Source organism: Schistocerca piceifrons, chromosome 2 (assembly GCF_021461385.2).
Source record: "Schistocerca piceifrons isolate TAMUIC-IGC-003096 chromosome 2, iqSchPice1.1, whole genome shotgun sequence".
Classification (NCBI taxonomy): Eukaryota; Metazoa; Arthropoda; class Insecta; order Orthoptera; family Acrididae; genus Schistocerca; species Schistocerca piceifrons.
In genome coordinates, this window is record NC_060139.1 from 417524188 (window position 1) to 417540201 (window position 16014).

The 16014-nt window shown below is 44.8% G+C and overlaps 1 protein-coding gene across 1 annotated transcript in view; it reads left to right on the plus strand.

Moving 5' to 3' along the window:
* LOC124777180 (hemolymph lipopolysaccharide-binding protein-like) overlaps positions 1-14851 on the plus strand; it is a 49631-nt gene extending 34780 nt beyond the window's left edge. Inside the window, exons 5-7 of the mRNA XM_047252491.1 lie at positions 3259-3315; positions 10524-10790; positions 14403-14851. Of these exons, the coding sequence (XP_047108447.1) occupies positions 3259-3315; positions 10524-10790; positions 14403-14587 (509 nt within the window). The 3' untranslated portion in view covers positions 14588-14851. The remainder of the gene's footprint in view (positions 1-3258; positions 3316-10523; positions 10791-14402) is intronic.
* Positions 14852-16014: the final 1163 nt, after the last annotated feature.

Sequence of the window (16014 nt, forward strand, 5' to 3'; positions counted from 1 at the left end):
CTGCACGATCGGACAAATTCTTTAAACTATTTACCTTAAGATTAAATCGACGCGCAAAAGAACTGAAATGGCATTAAAACGTACGAGTGCTAAACGTACGTACGTTCTATGTAAGTCATACATTTTTGAGTTATGTTGTTAATTACTCATGATGCTACGAAGCACTTTGTTCCTGTTAATATTATCGTAATATGGAACATTTATGCCATACCAAAATCAAACATTATTTGCATTTTAATAATCTTCACTTATTTCATTCTGTATAAAATAATTTCCAATAAATATTAGGTTTTTGTTTAAAAGCTACACCTACCACGTATATACTTGCTAGTTTTCAAATAAAAATAGCGTATTCTTTGACATGTAGGTGTCTCCTTTGTAAAAGTTTTTCTTCTGATTACTCTTCAAATAATTTTAACTCATACGCGTTGTTTGTCTGACAGACCAATAAATGTTACACTTAACGTAACGGATAAAATATTACACTACTCTTTGTTGGAAGTGAAACATCAATACCGAGAGATGTGATCAGAATGAAATTTATTTCATCGACTACGGACGTGACATTAAGCAAATGATTAGTATGAAAGGTCTGGACATACAATGTGACTGCGGAAATCCAGTACTGAGTAGCGCCACCATGTGCTGCAATCAGAGCTGCCTGATGCCGTGGCATGGAGACAAAGAGTGCCTAAATGTGCTGCTACGCGGTTTGTAGGCGCGTACACAAAACATCAACTCCTCACTGCAGGAGGACCTCAACAAACAAGTTGTCGACCGACCATAGCCCACACAAGTTCTATGGGCGTCATGTCATGCGAACGGGTAGGCCATTGGAAGCAGTGGTACCCGTCCTTCTTCGATGAGGGCTTGCATATTCCTCGCCAAATGCGACTGGGCGTTGTCCTATTGAAATATGGCATGTGGAACGGCCTGCAGGAAGGGCAATATCTCGGGCTATGAAACCTCCATTATGCCGAGGTAGCTGTTCAGTTTCTCCTCAAGACGTAGGAGGCGAGATCGCATGTTACAGGCAATGGCGACCCGAACTATCACACTTGGCGTTTGTCTGCTATGCCGCACAGCAATACAGTCTACTTGACTGCGTGCGGCATCGAACGCGCACGTGGCCATCTCTGTTGGACAAGTTGAACCGGGAGTCCTCCGAAAATACATTTTGCCACTCAGCACGCCAGTGCTGGCGCTCAAGAGTCCATTGCAGTCTGTGGCGTTCGTGGGTTCAGGCCAGCAGAAGTCGATGCAGTGGCATGTATACCACCAGTCCAGCCCGCAGATATGTCCACATCCGTTGCAATACACCAACTTCACGCCAGCTCTGAGCGCGAAGCTGTTCTGTCCGTTACGGCCAAGCGGACAAGATGGCGGTCACCTCGCGCTGTGGCCATATTGTGTCGTCCGGTACCCTGTCGGCGCAGTGCACTACGTTCTTCTCTGCACTAGTTCCACTTACGCCTCAATGCTGAAGCAGTGTGCCCTGTAAGCGATGCAATGTCACGGAATGATAGACTCGCTCCCCCGGAGGCCAACTATTTTGCCTCATTCGAACACAATCAAATGTCGATATCGGCTAGGCGTAGCGGCACTTGGTTACACGTTTCCATATCCTACAACGACCATCTGAGTGTTTCGTAACACAGTCCTGTCTCGTCAGGAATATGCAAGCCTTCTTGGAAGAACGACGGGTACCACTGCTTCCCCGGCCTGCCGGTTCGCCTGATATGTCATTGTGATCACATCTCTCGGTATTGGTGTTTCACTTCCTACGTAAATTTTCCATAAAGATGCCGCTGTTGGGCCTACGAACACACCATCTCTCTGCCATTTAAATAATTTATTATGATGCCGCTGCTCTACACTTCATCTTATCGTGTCGTGTTGCAGTTTGTTGTTTCTGACTGTTTCACTTTTACGAACAGCAGTGTACATCGGATTAGAGTTGACAAGTCCACTGTTGTGTTCACAACTGTTTCATTCGACCCATTCCATGCGGCTTTTCGCGGATGACGCTGTAGTATACAGAGAATTTGCAGCATTCGAAAATTGCAGAGAAATGCAGGAAGATCTGCAGCAGTTAGGCACTTGGTGCAGGGAGTGGCAACTGACCCTTAACATAGACAAATGTAATGTATTGCGAATACATAGAAATAAGGATCCTTTATTGTATGATTATATGATAGCGGAACAAACACTGGTAGCAGTTACTTCTGTAAAATATCTGGGAGTATGCGTGCGGAACGATTTGAAGTGGGATGATTATATAAAATTAATTGTTGGTAAGGCGGGTACCAGGTTGAGATTCATTGGGAGAGTGCTTAGAAAATGTAGTCCATCAACAAAGGAGGTGGCTTACAAAACACTCGTTCGACCTATACTTGAGTATTGCTCATCAGTGTGGGATCCGTACCAGGTCGGGTTGACAGACGAGATAGAGAAGATCCAAAGAAGAGCGGCGCGTTTCGTTACCGGGTTATTTGGTAACCGTGATAGCGTTACGGATATGTTTAGCAAACTCAAGTGGCAGACTCTGCAAGAGAGGCGCTCTGCATCGCGGTGTAGCTTGCTCGCCAGGTTTCGAGAGGGTGCGTTTCTGGATGAGGTATCGAATATATTGCTTCCCCCTACTTATACCTCCCGAGGAGATCACGAATGTAAAATTGTAGAGATTAGAGCGCGCACGGAGGCTTTCCGGCAGTCGTTCTTCCAGCGAAACATACGCGAGTGTAACAGGAAAGAGAGGTAATGGCAGTGGCACGTAAAGTGCCCTCTGCCGCACACCGTTGGGTGGCTTGTGGAGTATAAATGTAGATGTAGATGTTGATTTAGAATAACACATTTTGCTATTACTCGTGTATCCAGCGCTGCATTTCGTGGTGATACTCTGCGAATTAGTGGACTTAACGGAAGAGCTACATATGCAAAATCGCTTGTATATGTGTCGACGAATATGGTTATTTAGGAAAATACATTAATGAAGTTTGCGTGTAGAAAACAGGCAGTGAAATCTTATGGAACATCGACGCCTCGGGGTCTCGCCTAAAGAGTGTTCGTACTGAGAGCCAAATCAGATGGGTGAATCGAACTGTCCCGTCTGTCGCTATATTGCATTGCTTATCACTTGCTGGATCTTGTTGTTCAAGGCATTAAAACCAATGTGCCTAATCGGTGATTTCAGAATGCTGCTAGACAGACACTGATATTGCAGGACTGGACTGAAAGCTGTTTCACTGTTGTTCACAGTGCAGTCGAACCTGACGGACGCCGACGTAGCAGCGCTCGTGAAGAAAAGGGGCGAAGGTGAATAGCTTCTCCATACGTGCCATATTTTAACTTTCTAGGAATTACATTTTATCACCACGGTTTGTATCAATTCCTCTCATGTAAAAGATTTAGTTTGCAATATTTCCTAATAAGTTCTTGATATTGGTGTAAGGGAATGTGGGTATCAGAAAACTTCCAAATTTTAAAGCAGAGTGACAAGTCACCTGTATGCAATCAAAACAGTAAGTGAAATCAGAAAATGCACTTATTACACGTCATCACCTTTTCAGTTCTTTCAGGAGGGGCTAATACTTCTTTTATACAGCAAATAGCAAAATAACAATGTGATCTCAAATCGGATCTGTGATTTTTCCAGTTGGAATGTCGAGGTTTGCTTGCCTGATTGACAAAATACCGTTTGTATAAAGAGTTAATGTGATATGGTAGAAGAGAACTATTGGTCACAGTACGTTGATTCAAAAGAAATGTGATGGAGGATGTTGTTAAATCTGTAGAAAATTTTTCGAATCATTAGGAACCAATAGATTTCCGGAAGACATGACTTCCTCAAGAGACGCTTTACGAGACAGAAGGACAATAAGCTAAAAATATATATCGCGATATAGTCAATGCATGAACTACAGCTGCAGTTTTCTGATAATATTACGAGGGTTGCCTAGAAAGTAATGTGCCGCGTTTTTGTTTCTTAGTCGAAAACAATGCTACGAATGCGAAACCTTACTTGAAGTCTCCCGAGTGAGCGCGCCAAGTTTCCGTGACTTCCGACAGATAGCGTAGCTGCCGGTCAGTTTCAAATTGGCGTCTGTAAGTTATGTACGTTGCAAGCGACCTGCCGTTATTGAATTTCTCACTGCAGACAAGGAAACTGTGGGGAATATTCACAAACGCTTCTGCCAAGCCTATGGAGCATCTGATGTCCAAGGAAGTACAGTTAGTCACTGGGCACGGAGGGTGAGAAAGCTGTCGGGGAGGCCATCGATGGCTATCACACCTGATATTCAAAAGTGTGTGCAAGATGGGTCCTGGAGTGTGTAACGGTGGATCACAAATCGCAATTTTGTCTTGATTTGTTGCAACGTTTGGAAGGTGAGGTGGAGGCCTTCTTGTCGTGCATTGTGTCCGATGATGAAACCTGGGTCTACCATTTTGAGCCGTAAAAACGACAGTCGATGGAAAGACCCCATTCCCACTCCCCATAGAAGAAACAATTCAAAGCAACTGCTACCGCCGGTAAGATCGTGATCACCGTGCTCTGGGACTTTGAAGGTGTGATTCTCACTGGTGTGATGCCAAGAGTTGGTACCATTAATTCAGAAGTATAAGTCACCACATTAACAAAACTCAAGATGTGCTTCCGTCGACTCCGGCGCCACAGCAGCCTAGGAGATGTTTTGCTGCAACACGATAACGCTCGGCCCCATACAAATCTGAGGAATGCTGAACAAATCGCAAAACAGGGCTGGACAATGTCACCCCATTAACCCTACACCCCTGACCTATTCCCCTCGGACTTCCACTTGTTTGGGCCATTAAAGGATGCCATTCGTGGAAGACATTCTGAGAACGACGAGGTTGGTTGGTTGGTTTTGGGGAAGGAGACCAGACAGCGTCGTCATCGGTCTCATCGGATTAGGGATGGATTGGGAAGGAAGTCGGCCGTGCCCTTTCAGAGGAACCATCCCGGCATTTGCCTGGAGTGATTTAGGGAAATCACGGAAAACCTAAATCAGGATGGCCGGACGCGGGATTGAACCGTCGTCCTCCCGAATGCGAGTCCAGTATCTAACCACTGCGCCACCCCGCTCGGTGACGACGAGGTGGTGATTCATACAGTGAAGTACTGGCTCTGCCACCATGGCAAGATTTTCTGCGTCCTTGTTTCGCGCTGCGGGAAGGCCTTAGAAAGGGATGGAGATTACGTGGTAAAATAGGGTATGTAGATAAAACAACATTCTTTCACGTGTGTAATAGTCATGATGTTCAATAAAGACTTGTAGAAGAAAAACAAATGCGATTCATTACTTTCTGGGCAAACCTCGTACTTCGTATTATCGGAACAATGGTTGTCACTTCCATGCGCTGTTTATTTTCATTACTATATTGATTCCTTATTACCTAGTTTTAATTAAATGTACTGCATCATAATTTCAAATTTAATATCAGTGTTCCGATACTGAACCACTGTGAAGATATATTGTCTTTCCTTCTTACCAGGAAAAACTCCGATTGATACTGATAATATCATTCCTATTACAGTGATACAATTTAATTCTCTTTGGAAACAATATAAACTTTGTGATATGTTTAACTGTGTTTATTAGCATATATGACTTTATTAGTGATCTACTTCTTTCTGTTTATACATTTTCGTGTTGATAACCTACGTCATTATGGTGGCATCTGTACTATTTGATAGTCGTAGAATAACTTGATCTGGTTTTTATTTGTAATTTGGGCTTCTGTCTCTTACATCATTTTCAAGCTGCGTTCCATAGCTAATTTCCTTTTAGTAACCCGGAAACTTTAAACATTTAAGATTTTTAAATAGGGACCAATGTCATATTACACTCTTACCTTTAGATATAAGCGTCTCCAATCCCATAAATGACTATTGCGACATATCTTCTCCGAAAAAGTAATATATATCTACCATCATTTGATGACTAAAAGACAGTTTGGCTTATTCCTTTTTTGTTAGTTTCTTATAAGATCGAAAAGAACAGAAATTTGGAATATAAATACAAAGACCTCTAAAATGTGATACAACAAACGATGACAATATAGATTCCACTTTTCAGATTTTCATCTGTAGCCAGCGCGCTAATATAAGTATTTGCTTATTTCATTTTTAAACAATGGAATTCACTTGTTCAGAACTATAATCTTTTGTTGACGTTACTCCGGAAAATTAAGGATTTTCCAAAAGTGAAAACATATGTCACGAAACAACATTGTCATTTCCATAGAAACTAACACTCTATTTAAATTTCAAACCAATCCAATCGACAAAACCTTGTCAGTACTGTATTTAATCATCTAATCTGTTACGTTATTGCTCTGCTACTCATCAGAAATCAGTAAGTGAAATCAAATTTAGTCGAAGTACTACCGAAAACCAATTACAGCTTCAATGCATTCTGAAACAGAAGCTTTTGGAAAGTAGCATAAATTTCAGTTTTCAAGACAGGTAAAATCCTTAAGACATTAAAGAAATTCAGTTCCTTCGCAAGTATGGCACGTTCGATGGTAGACGGCCTTCTTCAGTTTCAAGGTACAAGACAGTACAGGACAGACGAAGTATGGCTTAACGGTCAGTGTGTTATATAAATAGTTCTGAAAATAAATAGCCCCGCTTGCCAACAGCGCTCGCTAGTGCGGCCACCCATCCAAGTTTCAGCCAAGTACGACAGCGCTTAAGTTCGGTGGCCTAAGTGGAACGGCGGTTAGCACTGTTGCAAGGCCGTTGGTCAGTGAGGACCTTATCTTACAAAAGTACCGTTACAAATAGTGCGATAGATGCAAAACTTATTTTGATGTGCGTATGAAAAAAAAGCACCCTGCAATACTTCAAGTCTGGTGTGGGAGTGGGCTGGATTTCCGTACGCCCTGACACATAGTTGCACTTCCGTAGTCACACTTGTGACCGACGACGGGATACTTTCACAACTTCGCTGGACAGAGCGACTTGAATTTCTTTCTGTCCAGCCTTACCATCACTCATTGCGGGAAGTGGTAGTACAGCCTATGCTATAACAGTCTCCACGCCAGCCAGAGGTGTAATGTGGGGCAAATTAGCTACAACTTCACCTACCTGCATCATCATTAACTATCTGTGGGTTAACAAAGCGTTGCTATAGTTGACAGATTTGGGTCGCTAGCCTGCGCCGTCTAGAGAAGACCTACTATAGTGTGTCAAAGAGTCAAAGGATTCTGCGTTCAGCGCTGAGCATCTGTGAGCCTGGCTTACTTGCTCATAGACGCTGCGGTCTGATTCCGCCGGTTGCCAGAGACCCCCAGCTTACGTCAGCATGGCCGCCGCTCTGGCCACGGCCTTGCACTGAAGCAGCATCATTACCTTGCACTCACGCTTAGTGCAGCGAGCCGGGCAAGTTGCTAAGAGTTACGCCGTCCGTTCACGGACTGTGAATTCGAACGTAACGTTGAGCCTACCGAGTTCCTGACGACAGAGCGTGGAAAAAGCACGTTGGGGAGTATTTCCGGGCGAACGGAGTAGTTTCGAGCATGACAGATATTCTGAAAGTGCGTTTGAAGGTAGACCAGTAAGATGGCCGAATGATACCTACGTCACATTATACCATCTCTTTTCGTTGCAGTGTCTGGAGACTCCATACTGACGATCAACTGAAGCCAGTATTTGGTTGGTTACACTCTGTGAATATATAGCATTAAGAATACATGCCGTTTAAAAGCACCTCGAGCTGAGTTCTCGAAAACCCGTCGTATATTGGTAGGATTTTTTGTGATAAAATGAAGGGAAGCATCATACCGGTGGTCATATAATTTTCGAATTATAACTAGCGTGCTATGAAAGTATGCATTTTCAAGGTAAAGATTCATGGAAGAAGATGAATGAAAAACACATTTTTTTGGCGTGATTTGTTGTAACTACTTGCCTCTTATCTGCGATTAAAGTCTTCATGAGATACCAACATACGTGACTATGTGACATGTTACGGAAGTTCAGAATACTGCAATGAATAGACACGCAGTGCTAGGAAGTGATAAATGATGTGTTGCAGATACGTGTATATCCAAGTTCTTTTACTCGCTTCGCTTTTTCTATGGGTTCTCAGGCTTTATTATTAATTTAATTCTACACCTCTTGATGTAATGTAAACAAAGGTGCGCTTTCTTTCAGGAATGGGGGTATTCGATTGGCTTTATCTACAAGGGAGCTTGCACTGCCTGCAGTTAGATATTTTGCACTTCTTTGTTTAGTCGTGTGCTTCACACGTCCTGAATATTCTGCTACTGAGTAGAAACAGCGATCAAATAAGAATTTCTTGAGGTTTTGACTAAAAAGTGAGAATTATCTGGAAGACTATAGTAAAGGAGGTAATTGGTTGCACAGCGTAACTCATTATCTGAAGTCGTGGTGGCGGATACTAACAGAAGCAGCGAACGCTAGCTGCAAAGTAAGTACAAAGTGGAGGGCAGCACTCCAAGTGAGAAAAGCACACACGCTGGAGATTACTTTCGTCGTTCTTCGGTTTACTCTCCGTCCATATTCTCTATTCATTAATACGTTGATTCCGTTCGATGCTATAATTCTTCTTCACTTTCACTGAGGATAGTGATGTCATTAGCGAATCTTATCACCGATATACATTCCCCTGGAATTTTAATCCACTCGTGAACCTTTCATTTATTTCTGTCTTTCTTTCTTCGAGGCCCTGACCAAACAGTAGGTGCAAAACGACAACATTCCTCTCATACATCCTTTTTGATCCGAGCACTTAGTTCTTAGTCTTTCATTCATATTGTTCCCTCTTGTCTGTTATACATACTGTATATTACATGACTTTCCCTGCAGCTCACCCATATTTCCCCCAGAATTTTGATCATCTTAAAGCATTTTACTTTGTCGAACGCTTTATCCGGGTGAAAAATCCTATGAATTTGCCTTGATCTTTCTTCAGTCTTGTTTCTATTGTCAACCACAATTTCAGAACTGCGTCTCTGGTGCCTTTAATTTTCATAAAGCCAAACTGATCGTCGTCTGGCATATCGTCTTACACGTTGATGTACACTACTGGCCATTCAAATTGCTACACCAAGAAGAAATGCAGATGAAAACGGGTATTCATTGGAGAAATATATTACACTAGAACTGACATGTGATTACATTTTCACGCAATTTGGGTGCACAGATCCTGAGAAACCAGTACCCAGAAGAACCACCTCTGGCCGTAATAACGGCCTTCATACGCCTGGGCATTGAGTCAAACAGAGCTTGGATGGCGTGTGCAGGTACAGCTGCCCATGCAGCTTCAACACGGTACCACAGTTCATCAAGTGTAGTGACTGACGTATTGTGACGAGCCAGTTTCTCGGCCACCATTAACCAGACGTTTTCAATTGGTGAGAGATCTGGCGAATGTTCTGGCCAGGGCAGCAGTCGAACATTTTCTGTAACCAGAAAGGCCCGTACAGGACCTGCAACATGCGGTCGTGCATTATCCTGCTGAAATGTAGGATTTCGCAGGGATCGAATGAAGGGTAGAGGGACGGGTCGTAAAACATGTGAAATGAAACGTAACGTCCACTGTTCAAAGTGCTGTCAATGCGAACAAGAGGTGACCGAGACGTGTAACCAATGGCACCCCATACCATCACGCCGGGTGATACGCCAGTGTGGCGATGACGAATACACGCTTCCAATGTGCGTTCACCGAGATGTCGCCGAACACGGATGCGACGTTTGGCCATTCGTGCACCCAGGTTCGCCATTGAGTACACCATCGCAGGCGCTCCTGTCTGTGATGCAGCGTCAAGGGTAACCGCAGCCACGGTCTCCGAGCTGATAGTCCATGCTGCTGCAAACGTCGTCGACCTGTTAGTGCAGATGGTTGTTGTTTTGCAAACGTCCCCATCTGTTGACTCAGGGATCGAGACGTGGCTGCACCTTCCGCTACAGCCATGCGGATAAGATGCGTGTCATCTCTACTGCTTGTGATACGTGGCCGTTGGGATCCAGCACGGCGTTCCGTATTACCCTCCTGAATCCACCGATTCCATATTCTGCTAACAGTCATTAGATCTCGACCAACGGGAGCAGCAATGTCGCGATACGATAAACCGCAATCGCAATAGGCTACAATCCGACCTTTATCAAAGTCGGAAACGTGATGGTACGCATTTCTCCTCCTTACACGAGGCATCACAACAACGTTTCACTAGGCAATGCCGGTCAACTGCTGTTTGTGTATGAGAAATCGGTTGGAAACTTTCCTCATGTCAGCACGCTGTAGGTGTAGCCACCGGCGCCGCTCTTGTGTGAATGCTCTGAAAAGCTAATCATTTGCATATGACAGCATCTTCTTCGTGTCGGTTAAATTTCGTGTCTGTAGCACGTCACCTTCGTGGTGTAGCAATTTTAATGGCCAGTAGAGTAATATCTGAAAGGTGTTCCATTTATTCAATATCTCATCATCACTTATCAGATCTTTTCGTCGTTAAACCTACACTCATGAATTTCGCAGTTCCGCCGCCTACGACGGAGTACAAGACGAAGCTGGGGCACAGCGAGTACAAGCTGGACCTGCGGCTGGTCAAGTGGGAGCTGGCGCGCCAGTACTGCCAGGAGGAGGGCGCCGACCTCGTCGTCATCAACTCCAAGCAGGAGGCCGACGTGCTGCGCAAGATCCTCGCCGACCACGGCGTCATCTCGGAGGACCCCTACGAGAACAAGCAGGTCTGGGTCGGCATCCACGACCGTCACGCCGAGGGCAACTTCGTTACCGTCTTTGGTGAGCTGCTCCGCACAGTAACGCACTACGCAGGCTAACGGCTGCGTGCGTGTTTAGAAAAGCGTAGACTACTCCCGAAGTGCTACTAGCCGTGATACTTCCACTATATGGCGAATGCATGGTTCTAATGACCTAGAAACAAACTTGAAACGCGATCTGACTCGTGAACTGAATAGAAAACAATCGCATAAATTAGCGCAACGGAATTAAATGAGCCTGCGTATATGTTTGCAAATGATTCACTGATAATATTAGTTCTCAAAGGCAGTATAGTGCACTAAACATGTTGAAGCCTGTAGGTACCACGTCATTACCCCAAGCCTTATGGATAAAGTATTCCACTTATAAACGTCTTGTTGTATAATGAACATAGACGGCTTGTGTGGCCGAGCGGTTCTAGACGCTTCAGTCTGGAACCGTGCGACCGCTATGGTCGCAGGTTCGAGTCCTGCCTCGGGCATGGATGTCTGTGATGTCTTTAGGTTGGTTAGGTTTAAGTAGTTCCAAGTTCTATGGGACTGATGACCTCAGATGTTAAGTGCCATAGTGCTCCGAGCCATATAATGAACATATACTTCACATCCAACAGGTAACGGGTATCTCATACGACAGTAGTTTATCGTTTCGTCATCTACTGCATTAATTTGAAACTTTATCAACGTTTTACCATGAGTGATTGCGGGTGTGGCAGATTCCGTCTCATCCCTTAGCCAGAATACTAAATATGGACATCAGACACAGTTCAGCTATTCGATTTTCTCCATTTTTATTTGCTTAAATGCCCCCGTGTATAATAGCTTCTGACCCACAGAATCGATTACAGACATCCTTCACAAACTGTCATGAGCTATTCACATAGGCCCTGTTGGGATCCATTAATATCTTTAATTTTATGGTATGAAGACGAATGTCCGAAAAAATAGATACCATTGACGATCTTGCAGCTCCCGAAGAATGAATGAAATTACAGTGAAAGCTAGACCATTAGCTGCTTACAGGACAGTTTAAAATGTGTACTCTGACGGGAACTCGAACCCGGGATCTCCTGCTTACGTGGCAGACGCTCCACCCGACTGAGCCATCTTTCTTTTTTTCCATTTGTTCGGTATTGCCAGTTGCGTTTGGTCTGGGCGGACATCACAAGACATTTGTTCAAGTTGATCATTGATTGTTTAACTCAGTTTTTTATTACAGAGGGCTGTTCGCCCTCTGACCGAACACGCTGAGCTACCGTGCCGGCTACCCATCGAGGACACAGAGGACAGTGCGACTGCAGGGATTTATCTCTCGCACGCTCCCCGTGGGACCCACATTTCCAACTTACCGTCCACGCACTACGTTTGTAGTGCCACTGCCCACTATGTTCATTACTCGCGGCATGTCCGAAAGAACAGATACCACTGGTGATCTTGCAGCTCTCGAAGAATGAAATTACAATTAAATCCAGACCATTAGCTGGTTACAGGCGTTGATAAATATCAACGGGGACAGTTGAAAATGTGTGCCCCGACCGGGAGATAAGTCTCTGTAGTATCACTATCCTCTGCGTCCTCGATGGCAGTCCGCAGCCCTTGGTCTTGTGGCTAGCGTTGCTGCTCTGGATCCCGGGGTCCCGGATTCGATTCTCGGCCGGGCTGGGGATTTTCTCAGGCCGGGGACTGGGTGCTTGTGTTGTCGTCATCATTAGATCATCATCATCATCATTTGTGACAGTGGCACGATTGGACGCTGAAAAGAAAATTGGACTGTGTAAAAAAAAAAAAGAAAAAAGAAAGAAAGAGCGGGAACGGCAGCTGAGCGTGTTCGGTTAGAGAGCTGGCTTCTCTCTTTAACAAAAAGCTGAGTGAAAGGATCGACAACGAACTTTAATTGATGTCATGTGATGTCCGCTACGACCAAACGAAACGGACAAAATGCGAAAAAAGTAAAAAAAAAGGCTCAATCAGATGGAGCGTCTTCCATGGAAGCAGGAGATCCCGGGTTCCAGTCCCGCTCGGGGCACACATTTTCAACTGTCCCTGTTGATAGTTATCAACGCCTGTAAGCAGCTAATGGTCTGGATTTCATTGTAATTTCAATTTTATTGTACTTGCTACGATGCTTTTTATAGTATAAATTTCGTTTCGACTATGTAAGAGACACCATCTACATCTACATGTACATACGTACTCCGCAACCCACCATACGGTTCGTGGCGGAGGGTACCTCGTACCACAACTAGCAACTTCTCTCCCTGTTCCACTCCCAAACAGAACGAGGGAAAAATGACTGCCTATATGCCTCTGTACGAGCCCTAATCTCTCTTATCTTTGTAGTCTTTCCGCGAAATATAAGTTGGCGGCAGGAAAATTGTACTGCAATCAGTCTCAAATGCTGGTTCTCTAAATTTCCTCAGTAGCGATTCACGAAAATAACGCCTCCTTTCCTCCAGAGACTCCCACCTGAGTTCCTGAAGCATTTCCGTAACACTCGCGTGATGATCAAACCTACCAGTAACAAATCTAGCAGCCCGCCTCTGAATTGCTTCTATGTCCTCCCTAAATCCGACCTGATAGGGATCCCAAACGCTCGAGCAGTACTCAAGAATAGGTCGTATTGGTGTTTTATAAGCGGTCTCCTTTACAGATGAACCACATCTTCCCAAAATTCTATCAATGAAGCCGGCCGGAGTGGTCGTGCGGTTCTGGGCGCTACAGTCTGGAGCCGAGCAACCGCTACGGTCGCAGGTTCGAATCCTGCCTCGGGCATGGATGTGCGTGATGTCCTTAGGTTAGTTAGGTTTAATTAGTTGTAGGTTCTAGGCGACTGATGACCTCAGAAGTTAAGTCGCATAGTGCTCAGAGCCATTTGAACCATTTTCTACCAATGAACCGAAGACGACTATCCGCCTTCCCCACAACTGCCATTACATGCCTGTCCCACTTCATATAGCTCAGCAGTGTTACGTCCAAATATTTAATTGACGTGACTGTGTCAAGCGCTACACTAGTAATGGAGTATTCAAACATTACGGGATTCTTTTTCCTATTCATCTTCATTAATTTACTTTTATCTATATTTAGAGTTAGCTGCTATTCTTTACACCACTCACAAATCCTGTCCAAGTCATCTTGTATCCTCCTACAGTCACTCAACGACAGCACCTTCCCGTACACCACAGCATCATCAGCAAACAGCCGCACATTGCTATCCACCCTATTTAAAAGATCATTTATGTAGATAGAAAACAACAGCGTACCTACTACACTTCCCTGGGGAACTCCAGATGATACCCTCACCTCCGATGAACATTCACCATGCACCTAGTAAGGGTTGCATCTGAATCAGATGACTCCTGATGTAAGTTCAACACCGCGTGGTTTTTGCGTACGCTAACCCAGTAGTATTTAGTACTGTTAACCTTCAAGCATCGATTTTACACAAGCGACGAGTTTTTTGTATGAGTGACCTTGTGGGTGGTGGTACGAAAGCAGCTCCATATTTTAAAATCACTTTTATTGGGTTTCAGCCTTTCAAGCTGCGCTACTTCCCTTGATAGATGGCAAATAGAAAAAGAAGCGTGGGCGGCACTGTTCGGAACGCGACAGTTTGTAAGGTGTTGTCTGTGTGCAGGCGAGCCGCTGTCGGAGACGGGCTACGTGTCGTGGTCGCTGGGCGAGCCCAACAACCTGAGCGGCAGCAGCGAGGGCGAGGACTGCGTGTCGATGCTGCGCTCCGGCGACTACAACGACGAGATCTGCAACAAGAAGCTCGCCTTCATCTGTGAGCGGCCCTACTTCACCGAAATCTACAGTTGACGACCGCCTGACGGAGTCTCGTGGCCGCCTCGTCAGTCGAAATACCGGGGCATTGGCAGATTCCTTCTTCTTGTTTCCCAGCTGTATGACTCCTCGATAACAGCTCTTGTTTATAGGCTCCTACTTTTATACCTGCTGTACATCAGATATTGCATATGCAAAGGCCCGAAAGGCCATAGTACTTGAGTTAACTGTGTTATTTACCTGATCATTTCAAACTATACAATAAAAGGCTAGTGGAGAGTGTGGTTTGAGAAGCATTAAGCTGGACTATTTATTGCTACTTCACCCATTCCTTCTGGTATCCCGGTAATTCTTGTTCCCGAAATCATGCAACGACTGAGTATGGTGAACATCGTGAATGATATGGTGAAACTTTAGCTTCTCCCGCAGTATACAAATAGGAATGCAGCTGGGTGATGTTATCGACAAAACCGATACTTCGGTGGTTGACCATCCAACATTTTCAAGACAAAACTAGAGCAAGTAAGCGCTGTGCAAGTGAATTTGCAACCTCAGTTTGCAGAGCAATTTCGGGAAGGTAAAACACACACGCGCACACACAAGCGCATCAACTGCCTCATTAATATCCCTGCCGCCGTTGGATAAGCAGCTGCAGCAGCAAGTCGTATACCCCTAGCTTACTTATTTGTTACATAGTTTAATTCTTAATTTCTTTGCGTGTTTTTGGGTACTTGCATCGCGCTTTAGTACCTGAATAGTGTAAATTCGCGTAGTCGTCTGTCTTCTGTTTTTGTTTTGAACGGTCGGTGTCGGTTGGTCACAGCCAGTGTGCTCCCTGCCGCCGTTGGATAAGCAGCTGCAGCAGCAAGTCGTATACCCCTAGCTTACTTATTTGTTACATAGTTTAATTCTTAATTTCTTTGCGTGTTTTTGGGTACTTGCATTGTTTAATTCGTAAATTCCGGGCGTATTATAGTATTTGAGTGTTGTAGCATCGCGCTTTAGTGTTTAATTCGTAGCTTCTTACTTAAATTGCGTGTGAGTTTCGTATAGGAGGTGTAATTTCGAGTTTTAGTTACTGTAATCGTAAATTCAGGCAGATTGTAGCGCAGTCGTTAGGCATTTGTACAGGTTAGTTAATACATTATTTGCGTGTTTCCCTTGCGTTATCTAGGCTCTGACTCGTGTTTCAGTAGCTGTTGTTCAACATCGATTAGAATGGACAGGGACTGTGATTGCTGTGTTCGGATGAGGGCTGAGTTAGCATCCCTTCGCTCACAGCTGCAAGCGGCGCTGACTTCGGTCGCGCAGCGTGAGGCTGTTGCCAATGGGCACCACTGTGGGGAGCCGGACTTGGGTATCACGGGGATGTCAACCTCGTCCCGTCTGTGCCCAGATCGGTCTGCCGCTGTGGTTGCCCCGGTTGCTGCCCGCAGTGGGGCTGAGCCCTCGCCTGTGGTTGA